Consider the following 25,338-nt stretch of genomic DNA (forward strand, 5'->3'; position numbering starts at 1 on the left):
CTTTAAATTTCTATTAAATACTTCACCAGCCTAAACAATGTTTTAGGTTCTGTGTATTTGGGTGACCATAAGCTTATTATTATAATGGAAATTAATCTCTGTTCTGTGACAGAATTGTGGTGGATTTTTGTCAGATAATTAGAATTACTGCAACCATGTTGCTCTGAAAGTTGAAGAGCTCTCTTGGAAAAGGAAATGGTGCAATGAATTCTTAGTTCACTCCCTTGCACTTAACAACTGCTGTGGATAAAGTACAGCATCAGCACTCCCAAGCAGGACACACCATGAGGGGAAAATACCAACCTTTAGCAAAGAGACTTGAATTTTAAATTTTCTGAATCAGTTTAAGTACAGGTTCAGGTGTAAATAGCTCCAAGCTGCAATGGTCTGTAAATTGGCTCAGTGATCACATGTTAAAAGCATTGCACTTAAGCACTGCCTAACCCCATGATGCAAAGATTTTCACTCTTGTTATCTATTTTAAAGGAAGGATAACTGGAGCGGGGTTTACTTTTGACATGGGATTTAATTTACACATGCTGGTCTGTCCCATGTGGTAATTTTCCTTTTTTTTTTTAACACTTTGTAGGAAATAATGGACAGAATTTACAAAAATGTCATGAGTAAAGTTCAAGAGATGAACTACATTCAGAGAACTCTGTTCAAGATAGGCTATGACTACAAATTGGAACAGATCAAGAGGGGATATGATGCACCTCTGTGTAACATGTAAGTAGCATTCACGGGCCAAGGGTGTGTTTTGCCTTGGGATCTGTTAGGGCAGTCTGAAAGAATGATCCTCTGAGCTATCAGACACTTCTCATCTGCCATGCAAATAACATCTGATGAGCAACTGACGTCGTCCAAGTTCTTACTGAAACAGCTAAGATATTTCATGGGAATGACTAATCTTCCAAACAGCTGCCTGGTTCATTTTCATTGCATTGCTTTTTTTTAAGTGATAAAACTGGAATGTTTGTTAAGCTACAGGAACTCTGCCTCCTCAAGTGTTACACAAGAGGTAATGGGTTTGGATAAGCCCTGCTGTCTACTAAAATCTGGGAAAAAGTTAATGGTTAAGGCATTCCAGATAGGAAGGAAGGAAGAAGGTTTGTGTCTTCTTACAAGAGTGGGCTAAGTGAGTAATTTTTAATGCTTTTTGCCTTCTTTCAAGACTGTTGTTTAAAAAAGTAAAGGCCCTGCTGGGAGGGAATGTCCGGATGATGCTTTCTGGAGGAGCACCACTCTCACCTCAGACACAACGATTCATGAACATCTGTTTCTGCTGTCCTGTTGGGCAAGGCTATGGACTGACAGAAACGTGTGGAGCTGGAACCATTACAGAAGGTAGTTGAAACACCTGTGGAAATACATAACTTCAGAGATACATATGTGTGGGTGTTTGGGGATTCTTGATTTTTTTAGAACAAGTCAAAATACAGCTACAATTTTAACAATTTATCATTTTAATTTTAATAACAATTTACAATTTTTAACAATTAAGTATTTACAATACTACAGATGTAGTTCTGCAGTAAAGTAACTTGAGATAAGATACACCCTATTCATATTTCAAATAACAAAATAATCTTGGTTTCTTTCTTGTTTTCTCCCTAAGTTGCTGATTACAGCACTGGCAGAGTTGGAGCTCCTCTTATTTGTTGTGAAATAAAACTGAGAGACTGGCAAGAAGGTGAGAGTAGTAATTGTTCTGATTTCAGAGTAATGAATTTAGCCTCTGCTTAGCTGGTATCTTTGCCTATCTGCTTAGCTAGATGTAGCAAATGAAGAAATTGTTCTTTATCTTTGATAATAGCCATCAGTTAGTGTGCTTTAACGTCAAACTGAAGTTTCAAAGTATTTTCTTTGGCAGAAGGATATATAAGTTAAAAATAATTGCTTGGGACTGTGTTGTTTTCAGGAGGCTATACTAATAAAGACAAGCCTAATCCTAGAGGAGAAATTATAATTGGTGGACCCAACGTCTCCATGGGATATTTTAAAAATGAAGAGAAGACAACAGAAGAGTTTTCTGTTGATGAGAATGGCCAGAGATGGTTCTGTACAGGAGATATTGGGGAATTTCATCCAGATGGGTGTCTGCAGATCATAGGTAGGTCTCTGTTTTTGATACCTTAATATATTACAAACTATTGACTAACCATAATTATAAACATGCTATTAATACTGTTGGGCTAATCTACTTAAGGTTACCTATTTACAGAATTGGTGTAAAACACATTTCCAAAGCTCCTCATAGCTGGAGTAAAATTTTGGAAGTGATGCCATTTCCTGTGACATTATCATCATCTAAATTTAGCACATGGACTTTAAAGAATAAATACAATAATAACTTTTGGATTAATTACAAAGCTTTGAAATCAGAGTCCTTTCCTACAATCTGTGTGACAAGAAGTGTAGTGCTGTAACACTTTTTACAGCAATCTGTATAAATTTGGCAGTGATTAGCTGCTTTAAAAGTTGTCCATTAAGATCTGGAAGAGCACAGAATACATAGGTGGTATGTATGGAAATGAGTCTGTGGAAATGCTCAAGTTTAAATGAAACAAGGTTTTCTTTTTTTTCCCCTTCCCTGGCTCCTAGATCGTAAGAAGGACTTGGTAAAGCTACAGGCAGGAGAATATGTATCTCTGGGCAAAGTAGAGGCAGCACTGAAGAACTGCCCATTGATTGACAATATCTGTGCTTATGCCAAAAGGTAAGAACAGCATTCATTTACAAACTCTGCTTAGAGTAAATTAAGTACAGGCTCTGATCCACTTCTCTAATCCAACTATAGTTCTCCATGGTTTCCTGCTAATAACCCTCTCCATCAGAGTACAAGTTTCAAACATGTCTGAAGAAGCACAGCTTTCCAGATTCCCTAAATGCTGAAGAAATTACCTGGTTTTCTGCTGGCATTTCTCCTATCCAGATATGCCTCTGTTCCATCCCATCCCTTCCCTAAAGAAGTACATATCATTATATATGGTTATATTAAGCATGTGTTCTGGCTGTCAGAATCCAGTGAAAAGTTCATCTGGACACTTTGCACCTGATCCAAAGCTTTCCAGTGAGTTTTGGAAGTAGTCCAAATGTATTCCCCTCTCTCCCTACGTGAGGGGGAACTGCAGAGAAGTGGTTAAACCCCAGGTCTAGCTGGGGAGCTAAGCTGAGATGTGCATGAGTGAAATGACAGCAAAGCCTCACTCTGATCAAACCTGATGTTCTAAACCAGCTTAGAATATCTTCTTGATAAGCCTTCAGATGTGAAGACTTAATGCACAAGAAGGGGTCTGTATGGTGGAATCACCTGGAAATTTGTGGGTCCAGCAGCAGGTAATTTACACCCTGAAAGTCTTGACTGAACCTTTTTTCCTTCCTTCTCTTGCCACTCTGTGTAGTGACCAGTCGTACGTGATCAGTTTTGTGGTCCCTAACCAGAAGAAGCTGACAGCATTGGCTGAGCAGAAAGGCATCAGTGGAAGCTGGGTGGACATTTGTAACAATCCTACAATGGAAGCAGAAATACTGCGAGAGATTAAAGAAGTGGCAAACAAGAGTAAGTACCACAGCACATCCTGCTGGCCATGGGGCCCATCCAGCAAAAACTGCCTTTATCCTCACTAACTCCTCCTCCTCCTTCCAGTTTCTCTGTATCTGCCAAAACTTAATGGTTTATCGAGGCAAAGAGCACACAGAATTGTTGCATATCATACCAGGAATTTACATAGTAATGGTTGTATTGATTACTATACTACTTGTATTTTTTACAAATTATCTGAAGGTTTTTTCCAACTAAATTCTGAAGACAAGTTTGTTGTCTAATATGGTTAAAATAAGGCCCAAAAGAGCCATTAATTGGAAGAAAAGTTGCAAGGCATTTGCTGGCAAGGAAACTGGTTAAGCAAGAGATTTCAAAGCATTTTTTCCCCATAAAACTTCGTTCCCTACAGCTTTGAATAGCCATGATCCTTGTGGTTGTAGGGGCTTAAAAGCCTGCTACTCCTTGCTGTGGTACTGAAGGATTAAAAGTGTCATCAGTCCTTTACAGGACAAAAAATGAACAAACTCAGTGGGGAAGAAAGTCTCTAAAGCACTTGGCATCTCATGCAAGGAAGCAGTAAAAGCTGCACTTAAGTACATGCTAAGCACTTTCTCTTAAACAGAGGGAAGAACCTGTCTTTTGAAAATGGGAAAACAAGAAGGAAAGGAATTATTAAGTCTTACCTTGGAAAAAATAAATCAGTCCATATGTTTAAGGCTTACATTTAAACTTTAATCCCTTGGGATTTTTATTGTGAATTGGGCAAATTACTATCCATATAGCTTTGTGTACTTATACCCTTTGCTTAGGCATTTCTGCCTTCTAGATGTAATCTACTATTGAGATACAACTAATTTATGTGAAATTTTTTTCAAAACTATTTTAAAGAGGTAGTTGTACATTCTTAGCAGAGCATGATGCACCTTCATCATGAGCAGGCACACATGTGAGTGAGAGGCAGCAGCACATCCTGGCAGCAGCTCTAGTTAGAAAGGCAGAGGAGCTGCTGGGTCCCACTTCTGCCGCCCCCCAGAGGCTGTGCTGGAATTCAGCTACAAGTCCATGGCTGTGGATCCCATTCCCAGCCTCCCTGCAGGAGTTGGTAGCAAACTCCATGTGGTACTGGGCACGTGCAGCAGCTCCCTGTGCTGCTCCTGCCCTCCTTCCCCTTCCCTTTCTCCTCCCTCTTGGGCTATTACCTGTGCAAGAGAGAGAAGCAGCCTTGGTTGCAGTGAGGCTGTGCATGTGCCAAGCCACTGCTTCCAGCTGAAGGGAAAGTAAGTGGCTAATGTAACAAAAATACAAAGAAGTCCCTTTGTTTTGAACTCTAAACAGACTTTTAGGAGTGAAAAATATAGGAAAGAAGCATTCAACTAGGGAAAGTTTACGAGTACTTCATTATAATTTAAATATGAAGCATGTGCAGCTAGTCTGAGTTAACTAGTTATTCCATTCCTGTAATGAAGATACAACTGTAGATTTTAGTGTATGCTTTTGTGGCAGTAGTTTCAGAGCTTCAGGCTACTCAGCACTTGTTTCAGGCTTTAGATTTTGCATTGTCACATCCAATACAGGTTCTAAACACAGTGTGTGTAAGAGTATTTGCACACTAACTAGCACTCAGTGATGGAACAGGATGAAATTTGCCTGTGGCCCTTGTGTAAGGTTATTTCATTAAGTAGGACACCATATTATACAAGCTGCAGGGTGCTGACCAGATTTTTAGGGAACATAAATTAGTATTTCATTTGGCTTTGTAATCACAGTCATGCTTTTCTCTTTGTTCTTGTCCCCTCAGTGAAATTAGAAAGGTTTGAAATCCCCATCAAGGTCAGGTTAAGCCCTGAGCCGTGGACCCCTGAGACTGGGCTGGTAACAGATGCCTTCAAGCTGAAAAGGAAAGAACTGAAAAACCATTACCTCAACGACATTGAAAGAATGTATGGAGGCAAATGAACAGCTCTGCTGACCTGGCAGCTGTGCAGGTGGCTCCTCCTCATGCCTCAGTTCTGGATGTCTGTGTGTACTGTAGATATCACACATTCAAAAAATACACCAAATGGACAACTGTTTCTGTAATCTCTATCAAGTGAAACAGAGACTATCTTAGACTCCAAATTCTTATTTGTTAGCAGATTAGACACTGATGGTCTTCATAGAGTTTTGTGTGATCATCTCCAGTTTTGAGACAGACATCATTATGTGAAGCAGTGTGACCAGGTAATTTTATTGTTTCTCTAGCATATTCAGACTGCTTACAACTTCTCTCATGCTGAAGTCTGGCCTGTATTTCAAAGAGGAAAAAATAATGCAATTGTGATGATTCTTCTGTCATCATAAAACACTTGTAATAAGATATTTCCCTCTAGCAAGGAGGGAAAAGGAGTATCCAATGTCTACCCTTCTCCATTTAAAAACAAAACCTATACAACAGCAGTAGTCAAGAACTTGCTAGAGATCACTAATAATGCACTGCTTGAAAATGGATGGATTCTTCTGCACATCAATATCTTGAATCTTTACAGTGCCTACAAAAGAATAGACAGTACACTTGCTGAAATAAAGGTGAACTGAAAAGCTTTCTAAAAACAAATTATAAGAAATTTCAGTCAAGAGCATTGAATTAACTATTTCAACTTCCAACTCACCAAACAGGTTTTTAATTGCCACTGCATTTTAATTCAAGCAGAGCTTTCCACTGGACACAGAGTATAAAAGAAAAGAAAGACTTGCACAACTCTGGGGGTGCTGATGAGAAATCAGTGCCTGAATGCAGAACTTGCATCTGGACTGGCAGACAGCTGTGAAACTGATGGGCAGTGGTCTCTAAACAGACTTGAAACTCAGAGGAGTTTTGGTGGGTTTTTTCAGAGGTGGTTGATGCTTTTAAGGCAATGATTCTCTAGACCTTCACATACATGTGAGTACTGGTACAGGTTACCTGGGTGTAACTTGGAGGATCAGGTTTTAAATGTCTGCATTCCTTTGTGGAAGGTATTTCCGTTCACCTTTTAACTGTGGTAAGCTGGATAAGGCAGAAACCAACAGGAGTTTCCCTGTCCAGTCTTGTTTTACTTACAGAAAAGTAGTCTGTGGCCAGGGAATCTTTGTTTCCTGGAAACTTGTAAAAAGGGACAAATCACTCTACAGAAATTCATTATAAAAATGTTCTCTTATTAACTGGAAGTCATAGATGTGAAGAAGGAGGAAGATATAATTTAATAATAGTTCATCATTTTGTGTGCCGAATCCTGTACGGTGTCTTCTTTGAATTGTAACTGAGCTCCTGCATCCCTGTCAGCTCTTCACACTTGAACCATAAGTGCTGTAAAAAGTGGAGGCTCTTGATACTGTTCTACTTTGCACTTTCTTAATCGTTTTATATATGTTGCTTACATTTTGTACAGCTGTGGCCCTCATCTGCTCTATATTGCAAATTCATTTGAAAGTATTTATAGATTTCTATTCATAACATTTGTGTTGTGTATATGATGGTTAAAAAAACTATTTGGTATTGTCACTGTACAGAAAGTAAAAGATTTTGTACATTGCTTCTCTTGAGCACACGAGCTTGCAATTTCAAGACAAGTTTTTCTTTTTCTGCATGTATATGTATTTTTATTTTCCAGTTAAAATAGACTTTGGCAAAAATAAACAATGGCTCTACACTCCTCAAGTAAAGCATCCCTTCTCCTGGGGACCAACTTCAAACTTCACCATGCATAATTTTCTCTGGCTAGTGCAGAACACTGCCTGCTGACCTTCCAAGAACCTTGAGAGGAAAGAGAGTAAGAAAATCTGGTATACAAAGGTGATGGTATCCAGTTGTGCATGGAACTAAAAGAGTCACTAAAAGGAACAAGGAAACAGCTTTTCTAAAAAATCTTCTTTTTAAGATACACACAGTTGTTTTGTGACAACTTTCTTAAAATTCTCTAATCCTATTAATTCCCACAGGGAATATATCCCATATCAGTAGCAACTTGTAAAATTACTTGGTCCTGGAGCCATGGTACCAATTTTTCCATGTTTTAAAACTGGTCTCTATTCAGTAGCCTTTAGTCAGCCTATTAGCATCACAAAAGTGAAATACATGTATGAAAGATACTTCCACTTGAGTCTGTCAGCAGGTTCTAAGACTATTTTTTTTAAGCCATGAATGTATTTATATGAAATGTATTTTATCTTCTGTGTCTTGGTTGACTGAGGATTGCTATTTTCAAAATATATGTACACACATAACACAATGTTAACATTTCAAAAGTGGAATACAACTTAAATGATTCAACAAGTTTGTGTTTTGGGAAGATCTTTGTATTGCTCCTGTTCTGTGCCTCACATTCTGTCTAAAACCGAGTCTGTCCTACAAAGCAGCAGCAGTGAGTCCATAGTTCAGGTAATGAAAACCAAGCCTCCAGCAGGCCTGCTTTTTCTTGTAAGGAATGAACTAGACATGGATGTACTGCAAAAGAAATGTGCTACATCATCAGCTTTTCAAGCACCTTTGGGGAAGAGGAGGGATTACATCAGGCTCCCTTCAAATGTGGGGATTGTTTGCAAATACCTTGCAGTTGGGCAAGAACTTTATCCTTCATTTTAATGAATTCTAAATCCTTTCTGTGACAGAGCTTGTGGAGAAGAAACAGAATGAGCAAGAATGTTTAATTTTTGCCATTAAAAAGAAGGAACGAGGATGCAAATGAAGAGATAGTAGATCACTTCAAAATCATTATGTGATAGTTACAGATGGTGTTTATCTTGTGCTGGGCTGAAAGGACAGACCATGGGACTGAAATGTGAGGGAGAGGTTCATTTACTGCCGAGGGTTCCTGAATGCTGAAAGTTCTTCAGAAAGCAGGTTAAGAATTTTAAATCATCCTTGTAAGACTGAGGAAACAAGTTCAAAGAGAAACTAAATGCAGTTTGGGCATATCTGGTGTAAGATTATATTTAGCCCTCTACCTCCAAAGCCGTGGTCTGGCTAGAGAAAGCCAGAGTGTAACTACCACAGCAGGGGACTGGGAAGCTTCAGCTGTGAAGGAAGATGGAGTTGTTTAGCTGGCCTGAGGAGGAGTGGCATAGGCCACTAGGTGATTAACCTGCAACCCCATGCACAGTTACCCTGACAAAGGCACAAAGAGCTGGCCCCAGGCAAGGAGAAAGAACAGGGTCTCGTTTTGCACAAAGTGAAATAAATAATTTGGCATTTTAAAAGAAACACGGGATTTAAACCAATTCCTTACTAAATACTGAATTAGTTGCCCAAGATCTCTGCCACTGAAAGTCTTCAGAGCCTCAGAGTCAATGAGAGTTCAGCAAAGCTTTTGAGGAACAGCCTTGGCACAGACCCACTGGTGGGGCTGGCAGGGACTGGTCCTGCACGTGACACAACAGGAATGCTGCCTGGAACAGGCAGATGTCATTAAGTGGCTTGAAAGGGGAAAGAAAAAGGCTAAACAGGGAGAGGAAGGAGTTGCTCCCTCAGGAGCAGGTGAGGTGGTGTTTAACCAGCCCATGCAGTCACGGTGCCCTTGAGAACACTCGGAGCAGAACCTGCAGGGCACTGCCTGCCAGCTCCCCAGCACAAACTGCACTCCCAGCACACTGGCAGGCTGTAAAAGGACAGAACACCAGTTCACAATGTGGGTCACTCATTTTCACTAGCAAAAAAAAACCAAAAACACCCCATATCTACCACATCTCAGAACAACAGCTTCAAATAATTTTGTATTCTAATAGTAAATTATTGTTGTTCTGTAATTACATGCAAAACAAGAAACAAATTCTCTTTATGTATTTGGTTTTGTTGGGGTTTTTGTTTGTTTGTACTTTGTTTGGTTTTGGTTATTTGGTTATTTTTGTCTGTGGATTCTTTTCAGTCATACTGAGCCTATCTCATGGCTAAACTCTATTTACATGACAGTAAAGCAATTTCCTTTCTGAAGGGTAAAATTTACACAATGCACAATTGAAGATTAAAAATAATAAATCTGGTGGGTTTTTTGCATAAGATGGCACAATGGTAATCTACAAAATGCAATCAGCAAAACTCGCAGTCACTGGTTACATGGAGTTGCAAAAAAATGCACAGAGTAAAACTCTGTGTGAACTTACCTGGATTAACAAAACACATTTCCAGTTAACTCGGTGCTGCTGCAAAGGAGATTAGTGATTGCTTTATGACAGGAGTACATCAGCCATGGAGGACCAGGGCTGACTATATTAAATATACATTTGTACTTAGCCTGTCTTTTTCACATAATTTAATTTGAATGAGTTCTGACAGAAATGGGGTAATGTTTGCACTACTGCTTTGCTGCTGGGTGCTGTCATGGGTTTAATCTTGCTACACGTCTATTGGGGAGAGACATGTTATGAAGAAAACGAAACCATTGTAGATTGATAAAGTGTTCTAATGAAGCTGATTATCACAGATAATTTATCCAAAATTGCCTTTGGTTGGAAGCATGTAGCCTTGACATTAGACCAGTGCTAATTACTTTAGACAAACAGAGCTCTGGCCACAGTGTCTGATCCTCCAGGAGTTCACCTTCACTTTTAAAGCAAAAAATAGCTAAAGCACCAAAACAAGCAAAAAATGAAATGAAAAATATGCCAGAAATCTTTGAGTTTTCCCCTTCTTGTCCCATTTTGAAACACCAATAAGCTGGTTAATGATGAACACTACCAGAGATGCCAGAGGTCACTAGGTGGTTGTCACACCTGCTTGTTTCTGCATTTACCCTCACATGTCTCCAAGTACAGAAGGTTGCTCATCACCTCTGTATCATCCCTGTAATTGCTGAGCATCCAGACCCTGAGCAGGAATGCCCATCACTCCATGACCTCCTATCAATTTAAATGCTAAAAGAGGAAGGTGTCATGTAAGTTTTGCTTTTTTAAAACACAGAAAAGACACCTCAATTTGAAACAGTTCTGGACTACTTCTAGCAGGTGAATTGAAATTACTTCAGTTCACATGTTGTTCCAGCTCTGGGAGTTGTTTCTAAGATTTTTAATTGTTTTAAACAATGAACCTAAACTTTTCCTAGCAGATATAAATCAGTTTATTACTTATTGTGCTCCCTCAGGAGTGAGCATGAAGAATGGATCACTGTTCTCTATAGGTGCCTGCCCTACTTTACTTTCTGCCTTTGGAGTTGCAGCAAACACAATCTCTCCCAATGAGCCCATTTCTATGGCATTTGATCAGGGTCATTAAACCAGGGCCCCTCTGGCCCCACGTTCAAAACAAAACACCTTCCTCAGCCCCCTACACAGCTCATGGAAATTACTTCCCAAAGCCTTTACCTTCATCCCAGAACCTGCCTGCTTCTTATGGAAAGGGACAGCTCTCACCTTGGGACTTCTTTTTTCCTTCTTATTTTTAAAATCTGGATCTCGGCTCTGAACACTTGCAGTAGCACAAGAACTTTACTCTGTGAGGATAGGAAGTGCACAGCACCTGACAGTGACTTCTTCAAGAGCTCTGCAAGCAAACACTGCACCTCAACCCAAGTGAATTTCCAACAGCTCAGTCTGGATCAGTTTGAACCTGTGTGCAGCTCATTCTGAGCATTTACTGGCAAGCAGATTCCTTACTTTCAGAGGAGAGATGACAAGAAAATTGCTCATGCCAACAAAAAACATACCATAGGAAAGCAAACTAAAACCTAGCCCTGTGTGATATCCATCAGACCCTGGGGTTTGGCTCTCTTGGGTTTCTAAATTGAAATTCAGCCCTTCTAACTGTGGTAAAAGCTATGGTCTCTTGTACTTTCTCTTTTATTTCCATGTCCAGCCACCAGTACACTTTCAGTAGGTCACCTCTAGACAGTGAAAATGCAAGATGTCTGCAATGTATCCAAGCCAAAAATTTCATTTAAGAGACATGAATTGTAGGATTCATAAGTGAAAAACACCAGCTACTGTGCCCAAACCCCCCATGTCTTCCTGACTAAACAGCAACCTCTCACTCGTGTCCTAGAGAGTGTAAATTCCCCTGTGCTGCAGCTGTGGGGCACAGAGTAACTATCCTGAAACCAGAGGGTTTCTCTGTTGTATTTTACTGACAGAGAAACAAGAAATGATTAATTGAAGCTCTTAGGAAAAATAGATGGAAAAAAATGTTAAAAAAAAAGAAGGCATGTGCTGCTACAGAAACATCCCATTTGTGAGTGTTCCTTCTGAAGCAACTTTTTAAAAGAGAAGCATTATGGAAAATCAACCAATATTTTTTCAGTCCCTAACTCAGTATTGCACACTTGCCTAATGCTGTTTATATAGAAAAGCCCAAGTCAATACTACAGCATTTTGCCTTTTCAGATGGGTACTCATTCTGGTCTGCTGTTAAAATACTTATTTTCCTCCAAAAACAATGAGAGGACGATGGAATAGACCACAAGGATCAGCCCCAGCCATCTCCCAGAAAGGAGCAAATAAACTGCACCAGATAAAAACTACTCTGTGTTAATCTCTAACACATGCAAGTGCCACACTCACCTGTATGAATAATGACAACTGAAATTACAGTTACCAGATAAAAAACCTGGGAGCAGGGAAAACTTCAAGGCCCTCAGAGCATTCACAGGATTTCAAAAAACTCTTAACTATAGACAGAGACCTTTGCAAGGAGGAAAAAAAAAGAGAAAACTCACCTGTCTGTTGCCTCAGGACCCTCTCCAGCCCAGCCAGACTGGGAATCACCCAGAACTCACCTGCTGACATTCAGTTCTTCCCAGGCCTTTCTGATTAAGGCAATGTGCCTCTGTACCAATTACCAGTTGAGTGACCCCAGTTAATTCTGCCCCTGGGTAAATGACCAGCACAGCTGTTGCTGCTCAAGCTCCAATTCCCCAGCACTGTTCCCTCCAAATTTCCTCGCTTTTCTCTGCTGTGTGCCCTCAACAGCAAACCTGCTCTGGGAGCCCACCCAGGGCCTTTGCTGCTGACCTGCTCTTGTTTTGTCAGCTGGGTGCTGGATGATGTTCTCCTGCAGGAGAGGTTTGGATTAGATATTAGGAAGAAATTCATCAGCGTGAGGGTGGTGAGGCCCTGGCACAGGCTGGCCAGGGGAGCTGTGGATGCCCCATCCACAGCTCAAGGCCACGTTGGATGGGGCTTGGAGCAATCTCGTCTAGTGGAAGGTGTCCCTGCTCATGGCAAGGGGTTGGAAGGAGATGGGCTTTAAGGTCCCTTCCAACCCAAACCATTCCGTGATTCTGTGACTAGGACCAGCTCCTTCCTGCCTTTATTTCGGCAGACCTGCATTTTCCCAAGCATGAAATATCTCTAATCTCCAGTCCAGGGGGCCTGACAGGCGATGTCACTTCTCACGCTCTGAGCACAGGCAGTCTCCGCTCGGGGGTCCCGCGGTGCCGGTGCCGGGGGTGCAGCGGGCCGGGGCGCTCATCCTGGAGCAAAGCTGGAGGCCAAGCACGACCCCGACCCCCTGTGCATGGAGCGGGACGGCGGCGCGGCGGCCCCGAGGGCAGCGCCGGGCGAGCGGCGGCAGCGGCGGGCAGAGCTCGGCAGCGCCAAGGGACCGTCCTGGGGCGGCGGCGCCGCTGCTGCCCCGCACCGGGCACTGCGGGCACCGGGCACCGCCGCTGCTGCCCCGCACCGGGCACCGCCGCTGCTGCCCCCGCACCGGGCACTGCCGCTGCCCCCGCACCGGGCACTGCTGCTGCTGCCCCGCACCGGGCACTGCCGCTGCCCCGCACCGGGCACTGCTGCTGCCCCGCACCGGGCACTGCGGGCAGCGAGCGGCTGCGGTGGGTGACACACGGCTGTGCTCTCGGACGGTGGGGTCACAGCACCCTGGGCTTGGCGTGCGGCAGAGCTGTTCAGCTCTTTGGGTCTGTTTGTAGCGCTCCTGAACAATAAATACCTGCGTTATATTCAGTACCCCTTTCAGTACTTGGAGGGGGCTTACAAAAAGGAGGGAGAGTGAGTTTTCACATGGGCAGGTGCTGGGTCAAAGGGGAACGGTTTTAAACTGAAAGGAGAAAATGAGTTTAGCTGTTGGGAAGAAATTCTTTAATGTAACTGTGGTGGGCACTAGAATAGCTTGCCCTGAGATGTTCTGAATGCCCCATCCCTGGAAGTGCTCAAGGATGGGGCTCTGGACAACCTGGCCCACGGCAGGGGGCTGGAACTAGATGAACTCCGAGGTCCCTTCCAAACAAAACCATTCTATGATTATGCACAGAGACCTCTTTCATCAATCATCTTTAGATCTTAGTTTAACACCTTTTTCTTTAAAATGTGTTTGTATTACACCTCGTTATCTGACCTCAGTGCTGTTGGTGGGGAGCATTTCATGGAATTTAAAGCAGGTCCATTCTCCCTGCAGTCGCTTTGGAGGATTGACAGCTGCACGGGTTGGAAGGGTCGGGTCTCGTTCTGTTCAAGTGCGATGGGTTTGGCTGACATGGGAGCATTTCTTCAAACAAAAAGAGCTTAGAAAAAAGCACCAGTAGTGTGGCTTTGATGATGCACAAACTTCTGAAGCCATCAAATCCATCCTTACATGCAGAGATGTGTGATTCCATGTGTACCTTTGTACAAGCTATGACCAAAGTTTCTCCCTGTAAATATGAGGGAATTATTATGCATATCCCAAACATTTTATTTATTCTATCTCAGTGATTAACTTATCTTTTTTTACCTTACCACTGCCCATGAGCAGTACTCTGAGAGGTCTTCAGGCTAATAGCTTAGGAAGTATTCTGCTACCTTAGACATTAATGGGGAAAGGACTGTTACACTTTTTTGAGTATGAGAGATCTGCACACATTAAAGTTTCAATGCACTGGACATTAAAATGGGTATGCTTGCCATATTTTATTTAATATCAGCTACTTACTAACTGCTTTCCACTGCTTCATCCCGTAAACAAATCTGAAGGAAGGTTGTGGCAGTCCCTCCAAGTACCACTGATTTCTTCACCAGATTTTTCACTATCTTCATAATCCATTTCTCATACTCACTGAAATTGCAAAGTATGTGCAACACACTGTATTTAGAGCCTGGCTAAAAGCAAGGGCTGCCCATGTGAAAAAGTTTGCCCTGCGTTACACAGTTCACAAATAAGGAAAGCACAAGACCTCCTGCCACGTGACTAAAACATCTAATTATCTGCTGTTCTATCTGTGCCTTTCAACACCTGATCACAAGGTCTCAGTGAACTGTAATAATTTCTGTTTTACATCAGTCCATCTGTTCAACTAGCTGTTTAAAGATAACACCACTGTGCACTTAAAACACACCAAAGTACTTGAAATAGTCAAGAACTCATAATGTGGTATATAGACCTTGATATATAAATATTAAGCCTAGCAGCAATTAATTACATTAATTTATTTTTGTTTTAGTAAGTTCAATACATTGGGTAGTGGTTGGAAAAACCACAAAGATGCAAACCCACTGGGGTTGGGAACTGAAACAGGCTGCAAGAAGACAAAAATCAGCCACTGCAATCCAACACAATTTTGTCATCACCAGAATATTCTAAGGCACGTGTGTTATTGGTGCAGGGCCAAATGGTCCCTTAGTGCCTGTAGTCCATTCAGTCACAAAGCCTAGCAAGACAGATTTATTTATATTATTAAACCCAGTCTTCTGAAGGAGTAAGCCCAGCTATCAATGTCCTACCTTTCTGCAGTTAGGAACAAAAAAAAGCTCACTTTTCCAGGAAGACTTTAATATTCTTTTCTTCAGCCCAGTGGCAATTTTGAAAGAGCAGTTTCTGGATCCACTTTCAACGTATCTGCAAAAACATCTTCTGGTCTGAGCTGATTTATTTTTCCCAGCACTCATAAATCTTTACACCGCATCAGCTGTCAGAGCCTTGCTCAGGATCATGACCAAGAGCAACTGCCTGCAAAGCCTCGCTGAAATCTGCACCCTCAAACACAGCAAGAACCTTCCAATATGTTTGGTAGTGTTTCCAGAATGCATTTCTAGAACAATATCAGTTTCCATGCAACTGTTGACCTTGCATGAGCATCTTCATCTTTGCACTGTTGGCATTTAAAAGCTGCTGTCTACACTGAGCAAACGTGCATCAGTAATTTAATGTTCTAAACAGCAAAATAGTGAATAAATCACTGGAATTATCACAAAAAGCATTTCTCCTTTCAGTAATTCTTCTTAGAGAAACAGCAGAAGCACGACATGCTCTCAGTGAATATATTTACAACCCAAGGATCTGGCTCAAATTTTGTTTGACTTCATCCAGGTATATGTTCAAGAAGAGTCTTTAGTAAATCTTAGAGGGATATGTTAATTTGACATAGTTACTTTGGGCAGCTCAACATTTACTGCTTCAGAGTGCTTTTGAAGCAAGGCATTTGCCATGGGTTATTCCAGACACATTTTACCCTGGCAGAGCTGCCAGTCTGTTCTGCAGTGCCCCAGCACCACTCGGCAACAATCAGAACTCAGACCTACAACACAAGTAGTAAAGATAAGGAAGCCACAAATTATTTCTTGTACTTTTAATATCACAAGAACAAGCTATGAAAATTTCTAGTAATAATAATAAAAGAAAAAAAAGGTAGAGTAACGGGTAGGTTTGGGGGTTTTTTGGTGTTTTTTTTTCTCGTTTGTTTTTTTGTTTGGTTGTTTTTCTGAGTTTTGAAAATTAATCTTACAAGAGGTCTCAAACAATTTCAAAAACATACAAAATATATTCAAGTGTGGAAAGTTATTTTACTGATAAAACAGTATTTCTTTATAATGTGCTTTTCTCCAGACAGGTTAAGGAAGCACAGGCATATCAGAACAAACCATTCATACCGTCAGTACAAATCCCTTTTCTCCAACACAGGCATTTTAAATCAACTGAACTGTAGTATGCCAAACGAACAGAGCAACAGAAAAGCAGTGACTGCTGTAGACAGTACAGGGAACACACACAAAAGAGAAGATCTCTCAAGTCTTCAGTTGCTACAATTTCATAGTGGAAGTGCTTAGCTCTTCAGCTGGCTTTGTTTCACTGACTGGTTGTACAGGAGTAATTTGGTCTCGAACGAAAAAATGGAAGCATTAACTCCAGTTCAGTGTTTGGAGCACAAACATATTCATTTTATAGAGGCCCATTGTAAATTTTGGGTATTGCAGTAGAGTCAGCAATGGTCACACTAAACCAGCTGGATGGGTTTGTACAGAATTAAATGAAAACATTTGTGTGTTTTCTGCTAATTTCAGCACAGAATATTAACAAGCAGCACAGAGCTAAGTAACAGAGATTTTTTTTGTTTGTGCCATTAGTTACTCCATTGTAAAACCATCACTTGACTCTATTAGCTACATTCTCACTTGGTATAATAAATAAAAATATTTTGCAAACCAGCATTTTCAGTTGTAAAGAGCAAGAGCTAATTATGGTAGTACTGAATCACCCAAGTGATCCTCACTGAAGATGATGGAAATAGGCAGGAGTAACTGGCACCTCTCCCTAGCCTGAAGCAATTCCAGTGTTCCAGTGGATTTCCCTACAAAACCCCTGGGTGTGCATACCAAGTCCCACTCTCCTACTCCTTGTACAGATCTTACTAAGTAGGAGTTTTAACTGGGTCTGTCCAGCTAGGCCACTTAGTTATCTCCCTCAGTCATGTTCCAGGTAGTGGTGGGGCTTTTGTTTGGTCAGGTTTTTTTTTAATATTAATTGCAAAAGTCAGACTTAAAAGCAGCTTGCATTAAATAGCATGAAAATAATTGAGAATAACCTCTGATTGATTGAAACATTGCCTCATATATTTTGAATCTCCCAGTCTGCCTAGAAAAAGCTTAAAAATTATTATACAAATTCAAACTTGGATAAAAATATCCAATAAGTATTTATTCACAGCACAAGCTTATCAGGTACTGATAAGTGTGTGTTCTGGTGACCGCCTTCAAAGTCCAACAAGCCAATGCCACAGCTGCACCCATTGCTGCATTTTAAAAGGCAAAACCTGTTTTGTGTATGCAAAGCAGATCTGTAACACCACTTACACAATCAACAGCAAGTTAAACAGCCAGTAGAATACACCACGCCAGTGTCACAGCTCAACAATGCTGTACCAGTTACAGGCATGCTTAGGTTATGTTTTCTTTTCAATCTTCTAGAGGAAATACAAATATATGAACATCACATATTCTCTTAAGAACAAACAGTAATTAAATAGAATGATCCTTTCTTCACTACATACAGAAATAACAATGTATTTACAATATTTACAGTTTTCAAAAATTCTGTTCTTGCACTATTCTGCAGGAATTCAAATTCTTCAGCCTGAAAAAATAGGTACACAATAGTTCTAATCATAAACAGCCTCTGAACAGAGACAGGTTACTAATTCTAACTTACTGGTGTACAGACTAGAGGGCCTGAAAAGGAAATAAAGCCACTCATTTCAGCTAAACGTCCCATTGTTTGTGGGATTACATCGCAAACTACAGATGCTTTACGTTTCACCCAAGTGAGATATTGCTCATTTTCACAGTTTTCTCCACTGAAGTCACTGAACGAGTGAGCTGCAGTTGTAACTGCTCTCAGACTGCTGCTGTCATTGGAACATAGGTTGTGGTGAGAGTTACAAGCTCCCCCCCTGTATTTTCAGTTACAAGCACGTGTATGCTCAGGGATACAGCTACAGCTACACAGCTACATTTTGGGTTTGTTTTTTTGTTTTACTCAGCTTAAAACAGAAACGCACCAGTTTAAAACAAAGCTGCTGATATTCAGATTTGCTCTTAAGTTCCAAAGTTAAGGTGGGCTCTCTTAACTTACAGTCTTGAAAAGTGTTTCAAAGCAGCTGGAAGCTTTAAACTACAAATTTAAAGCAAAACACACAAAACCCCCAGAGAATCAATAATTAAAGGCAATTTTTAAAAAGAACATGAAAAAATACAGTAAAAATTTGCATGAGAGGAAGATAGTGTTAGCGGTGCAGAGCTGCTGTTCTCAACTGAAAATAATGCAAGCACCTGTTCTGAGTAACAGTACTGATGAGAAAAATTGAAGGCTTCACAGTAATGCACACTTTCAGTGCCACTTTTAACTACAACGTTTCTTGAAAAGACAGAAAGGATTCAGAACTTGCAGACTTAACATGAGAAAAATAATCCAAACCTCATAGCAACAGAATGCAGAACTAAAGCTAACAGAAATCATGTATGTGACCTATTTCTAGGCCATGGTAAGACTTCAAAAGAAAAATAATCACTTTGAAGTCCTTCACATGCACGTGAAGAGTTATTGGCACAGGAGCTCCGAATCATTCAGCATGCCCTACATATGAATCCATGGAATTAACAACCAAAGTCTGGGAAGCTCAGACTGAAAGGAAACCCAAAGATATATGGTCCTTTGGCATCAGAGAAGGTAAACATTACCTTTCCAATGGATTGAGAGATTACAAACTTAGGAGCTGTATTTGCTCCTTTCACTAACAGTAGAAACCATAGCAATCCTTCCCAGCCTCTCACAACTGGGAGTAGGGAGCTTTCAAAATTACATCTTCATGCCACAAGCATCTTCTTCAAAAGAGAGAAGATGATACTGTAAAAACAGATCTTTTCAAGTTGAAAAAAATTACGTTTGGTCAGAATTGTATACGAACAGGATTCTGTGCTCAAACAGAACAGTTTGAGCACTCAGCAGTAGCAGCACAGCTGCATGTAAGGCATTTTAGGAATGATTCGAATACAGCTCACTGCCTTCAGCACTTGACTAAATTCAACTAACACGAGCAACCTCTCACATTTTATTAGTACAGCTGCGGTCACTGGAATCAACCCGAAACATCTGTAGACCGTCCGTAACGTCAGATGCAACACAAAGAGCGCGTGCATTCCCCGCGTGGGAACAGCTGCCTGCACAGTGGACTGGTGGTGCCAAATGAGAGGTCAGTGCCCGTGGCAGGCCCTGCTAACTGGCCCAGTCCTGGAAGCGGAAGCAGTCCCCGGCGATCTTCCACACGGTGTTGGTGGGGGTGGCCTGCGCCGTCAGCAGGAAGTTCTGATTGAAGTAGCGCTGCTTATCCCCATCAAATTTGACAGTCCCACTTGTCACCACGAGGACTGTTGTCTGGCCTTGAGTAGCTTGCTCTTCACAAGGAGGTATGAAATGATGAAGAAAACAACTCAAACAAAGACTAGCAGGTAAAGAGGCAGGAAATGCACACAGAAGCTTGGTTCAACTCTGGTTACACTGCGCCAGGCTAACAGCTGGGTACAGGCAGGGAAGTGCAGCTCTGGTGCAGCGTTCCTACACAGACAGCGGTGGCTTCACCAACACGGCTCGGCAATGGCTTTGCCACTTTCATCTCCTGCTCTTCATTTTAGAGCACTGACAAACACCTCCATTTGTGCTTAGAGTGAGCTCTCATTACTTGAGATATACACACATAGAGATATTTAGCAACTTGCATATACTTTTCCCCCCCAGTTATTATAAATTATATCTTTTTCACAGCAGAGCAAAGCAAGTGTGTTTGACCACAGGCTTTTCCCTTACTTATATTCCCAAAATGTCCATTAGAAGCAATTTATTAACTTCTCAATTACGTAAGCCCTTCTTTAGTTGTCAATCAGAAATCTAAAGAACTTAACACCTATTCTAGATGTAAAGAAACCAAAGTACATACAAGTTAATAACCATTTGTTCCACATGATAGTGCAGGTCAGTACAAGAGGCCGCCATAGGGGTCTCCCAAGCACAACATAACCTGGTAAGCCAGACTTTTTCCATACATGAAAATAGATCACGTCTGAATATGATCTAAACAAAAAAAGTCCTTAAAATATTTTCCCAGACATGAAAAAAAAGTGCATAATTGCTGCATCTCTTGATTTGTGCTTTGTTTAAGCACAACTTGACGTTTCAACCCTTGGTATTTTCTCTAAGCTTATTCCAAAGGAATTATTAAGCCCTATTATAATTGCTCACTTTCAATAGTTATAAAAGAATGAAAAAGAACTAAGTAAATTATAATACAACCTTACCGTGAACAGGCTGGCAGTCCAACACATTAACCTGGAACTCACTTGATGGCAACATTTCAAAAAACTTATTTAGTTCTTCTTGCCCAGACACTGCATTTCCATTCCAAACTAATGTTGCTTTGTCCAAATACAGTCTGGTTAAAGCCTGAGTGATTATGAAAATACACATTTAGGAAAAATATGTAAACATCTAATGGACAACATACAAAACTTACACTGTGAATTACTGATTTCTTCTGTTACTTTGACAGATAAAATGCCTTCCTGAAACAGTGGCTCCTTTTAACAACCAGTGCTCCTGACCAAGAACTAAAACTCACAAACACATTTTCCTTTATGAGTGGCACAGTGACTCATATCTCAAGTATTGATAACATCCCTTTAACAAAGGTAATGACAGAACTGAAGTGGTTGCTAACAAGAGGACAGTGCTACCTTTCCTCAGTAAGTTTATCACTGATTTTCTTTTTTTCTTCTGAGAGGGAAAATGTCCACACAACACAGTTTAGGTCAGGAAATTACAATTTCAGGTTAAAAAAAAAAAAAGTGAACAAGACAAGGTACAGGTGGAACTTGAAAAGGACAGTAGCATACCAGAACTTCCCAAATGTTTCCTAAGCTGTCACAGCTGAGTAATTGCCCAACTCTCCTTCAAGGTGTTGACACACCCCTGTGCAACCTACTCATGTGTGACGTGACTGTGAAGTGACATGGGGCTGTTGGTACTTTCACACATTAAATTGCAACTACAGTACATTTAAAATTCAAAGACTGTCTCCAAGGCTCTTTTGGTGAGAACATTTGTTACATGGTACCACATCTGTGTGGTCCAGGAAGACCTGCAGAGCCAAACACAGCTGTACTGCTTCAACTTCAGGCACTCAGAAAAACCCCAGAACCAAAGTGCTAACTGCTAATGAAACAAGTTTGGGGAAAAATAAGCTAAATCCTGACCTCAAGGGAAAATAAAGCAAGTTCTGCTGCCCTGTACTGACCAAATCTTGTACTTGTAGGACACAGCTGCACACAGCTGAACGAGGGTCATGAGCAGTCTAAGGCACTTCTGAACAGCCCCTTTTACAGCAAGGCTGCACAGCAGCACAAAATGCTCTGCAGGGCAGCCTGAGAACAGCTGCCCTGCTCTGCCTCACCAGTGCAGCACATGGTGACCAATGTCAGGTGCTTTCTGTGCAATGACACCCAGAAATGCAAACACAAAGTGCCAGGACAGTTTTAACTATGTCAAAACAGCTACATACCCTTCTTCTCTTGTCCATCGTCTCATAGTAAATGTTGACAAACTCATCTGCAGCTCTACAAGCTTGATCCACATAGGTTTTGAAATCCTGGAGGGAAGAAATACCAAATTTCTTTAGTTATGCAACCCAATCATTGACTCAATTTCTCCTGCAAGTCACTTTGACTGGTCTTTTCTACCTTCACCAAAAGATGACATCAAATAATGTTGACATTTATCCTAAGCTTCTTTTCTACTTGCAGGAGTACCAGCTGTTAGGCAGGTGACAGTTTCAGCATTAGCTTTGAATGCTGATATATTTATTGTATTTAAATTGCAAATATTTACATTGGAAAATGGGCTACAGCTGGCTGCAGGTAGTGTGGCCACACAATTATTCAAGGAAAACAGTTGTTGCTGTGATGGCTGCTCTGAAATAAAGTTAAGGAACAAGACTCATTCAGGCACTTCTGACAACTAGCAAGAACCCCATCACACTGCCATCCTAGTCTCATTTTTTAACATACCTTTACATAGAGAAATATAAAGTATAGTAAGAGAGAGAACACAACATCTGGATGTACTCCTTCTAGTATGGATCAGTGTTGTATGCACAGGTCAAACCCAAACACTTCTCCTCACACCTCATCATTTTCCTTGCACCTCTCTACTTGCATTCATCCCCAGTGACAGCCTTTGCTGTCCCACCACTGCACTGTGATCTCACTGGGTTAATGGCTCAGTTTTTTCTTCTGTTTGGCCCTTGATCTCTGACAGACCCTGAACTGGGACATCCTGGAAAGCAGATTCTGAATTTCCTGCCCACACATCCACAAGCCTGCATTTGGTTCTCTTATCAATTGTTTAAAATGCTATTATTTATCACTGTCCTGTTTCAGTATTATACTCTCAGTATCTGCAACTCAATCAGTGCTGAACAATTTCACTCCTTGTGTTTTCCTGGCTGCTTTTACTGAACATTCTCCAGAACCACCAGGAATTCTTCCAGTATTAGCACAAGCAATATTCATAATCAGAGAAACTCCAATCTGGAAAGAAACCAAGGCCTATCAAATAATCCCTGTTTATCCAGCAAAGCCAAGCATGTTTCTGTGCACTATCTTTCCTCTCCCACCCCTGGACACAAAGTGCTCTTCACCCTCCTACCTTGCCCAGCAATCCCCAAACCCACAGGGGACTGCCAATGCCAGCAAGTGCCCAGAGACCCTCTGGAGACAGGAGTGCCAGAGCTGTGCCCAGGAGCAGTGACTGCAGCTCTGCCTGGATGAGAGCAGGGCCGGGGAGCCCTCAGGCACAGACCCTGCCCAGACCCTGCCCAGCCTGCAGCACCATCCTGCAGCACCCTGCCCTGCCCAGACCCTGCCCAGCCTGCAGCACCCCCCTGCCCAGACTCTGCCCAGCCTGCAGCACCCTGCCCTGCACAGACGCCCTGCACAGACCCTGCCCAGCCTGCAGCACCCCCCCGGAGCTCCCCTCAGGCCGTGCCTGTGAGCGAGGGCAGAAGTGCCACAGTCTGGAACCAGCTCCCGGGCTACCCGCAGCAGAAGTCTAACAGGAAATAAGCTCTGTTGGTTTTGCAAGTTTTTACAGCCATAACCAGCACAGATTTAAACTCTGTGAACAATTTAGGCTGGAATGAACTTCTGGAAACCATCTGGTCGCAGTCCCTCTCCAAAGCAGAGCTGACTGCAAAGGCTGATCCACCTTCCAGCTCCACCTGAGAGCCGAGTGCTCTGTCCCGTCTCCTGCCACGTTTGGACATCTCCGAGGATGGAGGCGGTCACACTTCCTTCGGGTTCCACCGTCCAACCACCTCACCCAGAAACCCTCCTTCCAAGCTTTTAACAGGAAAGCCACAACTGAAAAAACCAACCAATCATCCCCAAAATCAACTTCTCCAAGGCTCTGGCGGCAACTCCAAGCAGTTTCCCAACGCACCCGGCCGCTGCCGACGGCCTCACGGAGCTCCTCTCTGCCCTAAGGCCCCCGTACGAGGAGGCCGAGGCCACCACTCGCGGGTCCCCGCGCTGCCCCGGGACCCTCGGGAGGCCGGCAGGGCCCCTGCCCGCAGCCCGCGCCGAGGCGCTGCCGCCCTGCCCGTTCCGCGTCTCCCGGAGCCGGGACGCTCCCGGCGGCCTCCCCGCGCTCCCGCGCCCGCCCTGTCGCACGCAGCACCCTCCCGAGGCGGCCACCCCGCGCTCCCCCGGCCCCAGGCCGCGGTTCCCGGCGGTTCCCGGCCCGGCCCGGAATGAACACGGACGCGGCCATGGGGCGGCGAGGCGGGAGGGCGCCGGAAGTGCTCTGCTCCGCCGCTTCCGGCCGCGCGTCCCTCGCCGAAAGCGCTCCGCCGCGGGGCGCTGGCAGCGTTCCGGCCGGCGGCAGGCCCGGCGCGGGGGGTTCCCGCGCGGTGCCCGCACCGCTGGCGCGGGAAAGGAAACTGCAGTCACGGATAAACAGCGAACTGTGCATTTCCCTGTTCCTGTGGAGTAATTCCTAGCAATGGCTGCTTTAGAACTTCAGTCAAATTTACTCACAGAACCTAAAAATATCTTTACTGAAGTAAGGAGGTATCAGGATTTCAGAAATGCATTCAGCCAGCTGGGTTAGGCCATATTTTCTTCTGTTTACAGCCATTGATTAAAATAAATTAACATTAATAACGAAACACTGAATAATTTCAGAACTGCATAGATTTTACTGTCAATTGTTTGATACTGGGCAAGGAACGACCACTGAATGAAAGTGGAATTCAGTCTCCAGGAAGGCAAAGAGTGCCGTTCTCCCACAGACCCCCCATGCGACAATCACGCGCTTTTGCATTGGGACCTGCGCACAAATGAACACAGGCTGCATCTCTGCCAGGCCACGTTTCAAGTGACCCTTGCTCTGTGCCACAGCGAGCTCTGACATTTCTGGCGTGAGCTCAGTGAGGAAGCGTCTCCTAAAACAAGGGAAGCGACTGACACTGGCCAAATCCAGACTCTGATTAATGGGATTCTTGGGAAACTGCATCATGACTCAGTGTTTGAGGGTTTTGCCTGAGCAAGAGCTCAATGAGAACTCCAAGATTTGATCTGTTATTTTAATGAGAACTGGGAGTAGTTCTCAGATGTTTGACTTACAGGATGGATAAAAAATTAATGCTAAAGCTGGATTTGGGATTCACTAAACTGCAGTGGACTTAAGAAAACCTATTTTGGTCAGTTCCCAGTATAAAAGGTGGACCTGGCAGAACCTGTGCTTGTTACAGTCCCATGGGGACTCTCAACTGTGACCACTCCACCTCAAATTTCTGCCACCCCAGAACTGGAGGAATGCAATGACTCCTGTGCTGATAAATGCCTCCCTTGTTTTTTAAAGAAAAACAGGACTTGCTGTATATTGAAGTGGGAATTGTATCCAGTGGGATATGCTGAGATAAGTACAAAGTCCATTTTACTCCATTCAAAGCAGTCCCAAGTGGGGATAAATTTTCAGAACAGGTCAGTTCAAAGTGTCACCACATTTGCTTGTTAACGAAATTTTAAAATCCTCTTCA

At 42.5% G+C, this 25,338-nt stretch overlaps 2 protein-coding genes across 7 annotated transcripts in view; one reads left to right on the top strand and one right to left on the bottom strand.

Annotated features, from left to right (window-relative positions):
- Positions 1-7,838, top strand: part of ACSL4 (acyl-CoA synthetase long chain family member 4) — a 43,015-nt gene extending 35,177 nt beyond the window's left edge. For all 5 annotated transcript variants that reach the window (XM_041396518.1, XM_041396520.1, XM_041396517.1 and 2 more), the window contains 7 exons: positions 590-729; positions 1,175-1,347; positions 1,619-1,693; positions 1,922-2,113; positions 2,605-2,719; positions 3,405-3,562; positions 5,346-7,838. In XM_041396518.1, the coding sequence (XP_041252452.1) occupies positions 590-729; positions 1,175-1,347; positions 1,619-1,693; positions 1,922-2,113; positions 2,605-2,719; positions 3,405-3,562; positions 5,346-5,503 (1,011 nt within the window). In that variant the 3' untranslated portion in view covers positions 5,504-7,838. The remainder of the gene's footprint in view (positions 1-589; positions 730-1,174; positions 1,348-1,618; positions 1,694-1,921; positions 2,114-2,604; positions 2,720-3,404; positions 3,563-5,345) is intronic.
- An 8,194-nt stretch (positions 7,839-16,032) lies between these two features.
- Positions 16,033-25,338, bottom strand: part of NXT2 (nuclear transport factor 2 like export factor 2) — a 53,347-nt gene continuing 44,041 nt past the window's right edge. Inside the window, exons 1-4 of one of the 2 annotated variants that reach the window (XM_041396486.1) lie at positions 24,054-24,203; positions 21,802-21,888; positions 20,543-20,687; positions 16,033-19,645 (exon numbers count right to left, since the gene is read on the bottom strand). In XM_041396486.1, the coding sequence (XP_041252420.1) occupies positions 19,467-19,645; positions 20,543-20,687; positions 21,802-21,888; positions 24,054-24,068 (426 nt within the window). In that variant the 5' untranslated portion in view covers positions 24,069-24,203 and the 3' untranslated portion in view covers positions 16,033-19,466. Of the gene's footprint in view, positions 19,646-20,542; positions 20,688-21,801; positions 21,889-24,053; positions 24,204-25,338 lie in introns of those variants that run through there. The other variant, XM_041396487.1, reaches the window with a different exon arrangement.

The sequence above is a fragment of the Onychostruthus taczanowskii genome, unplaced genomic scaffold (genome assembly GCF_017590055.1).
Source record: "Onychostruthus taczanowskii isolate IOZ18803 unplaced genomic scaffold, ASM1759005v1 scaffold13, whole genome shotgun sequence".
Classification (NCBI taxonomy): Eukaryota; Metazoa; Chordata; class Aves; order Passeriformes; family Passeridae; genus Onychostruthus; species Onychostruthus taczanowskii.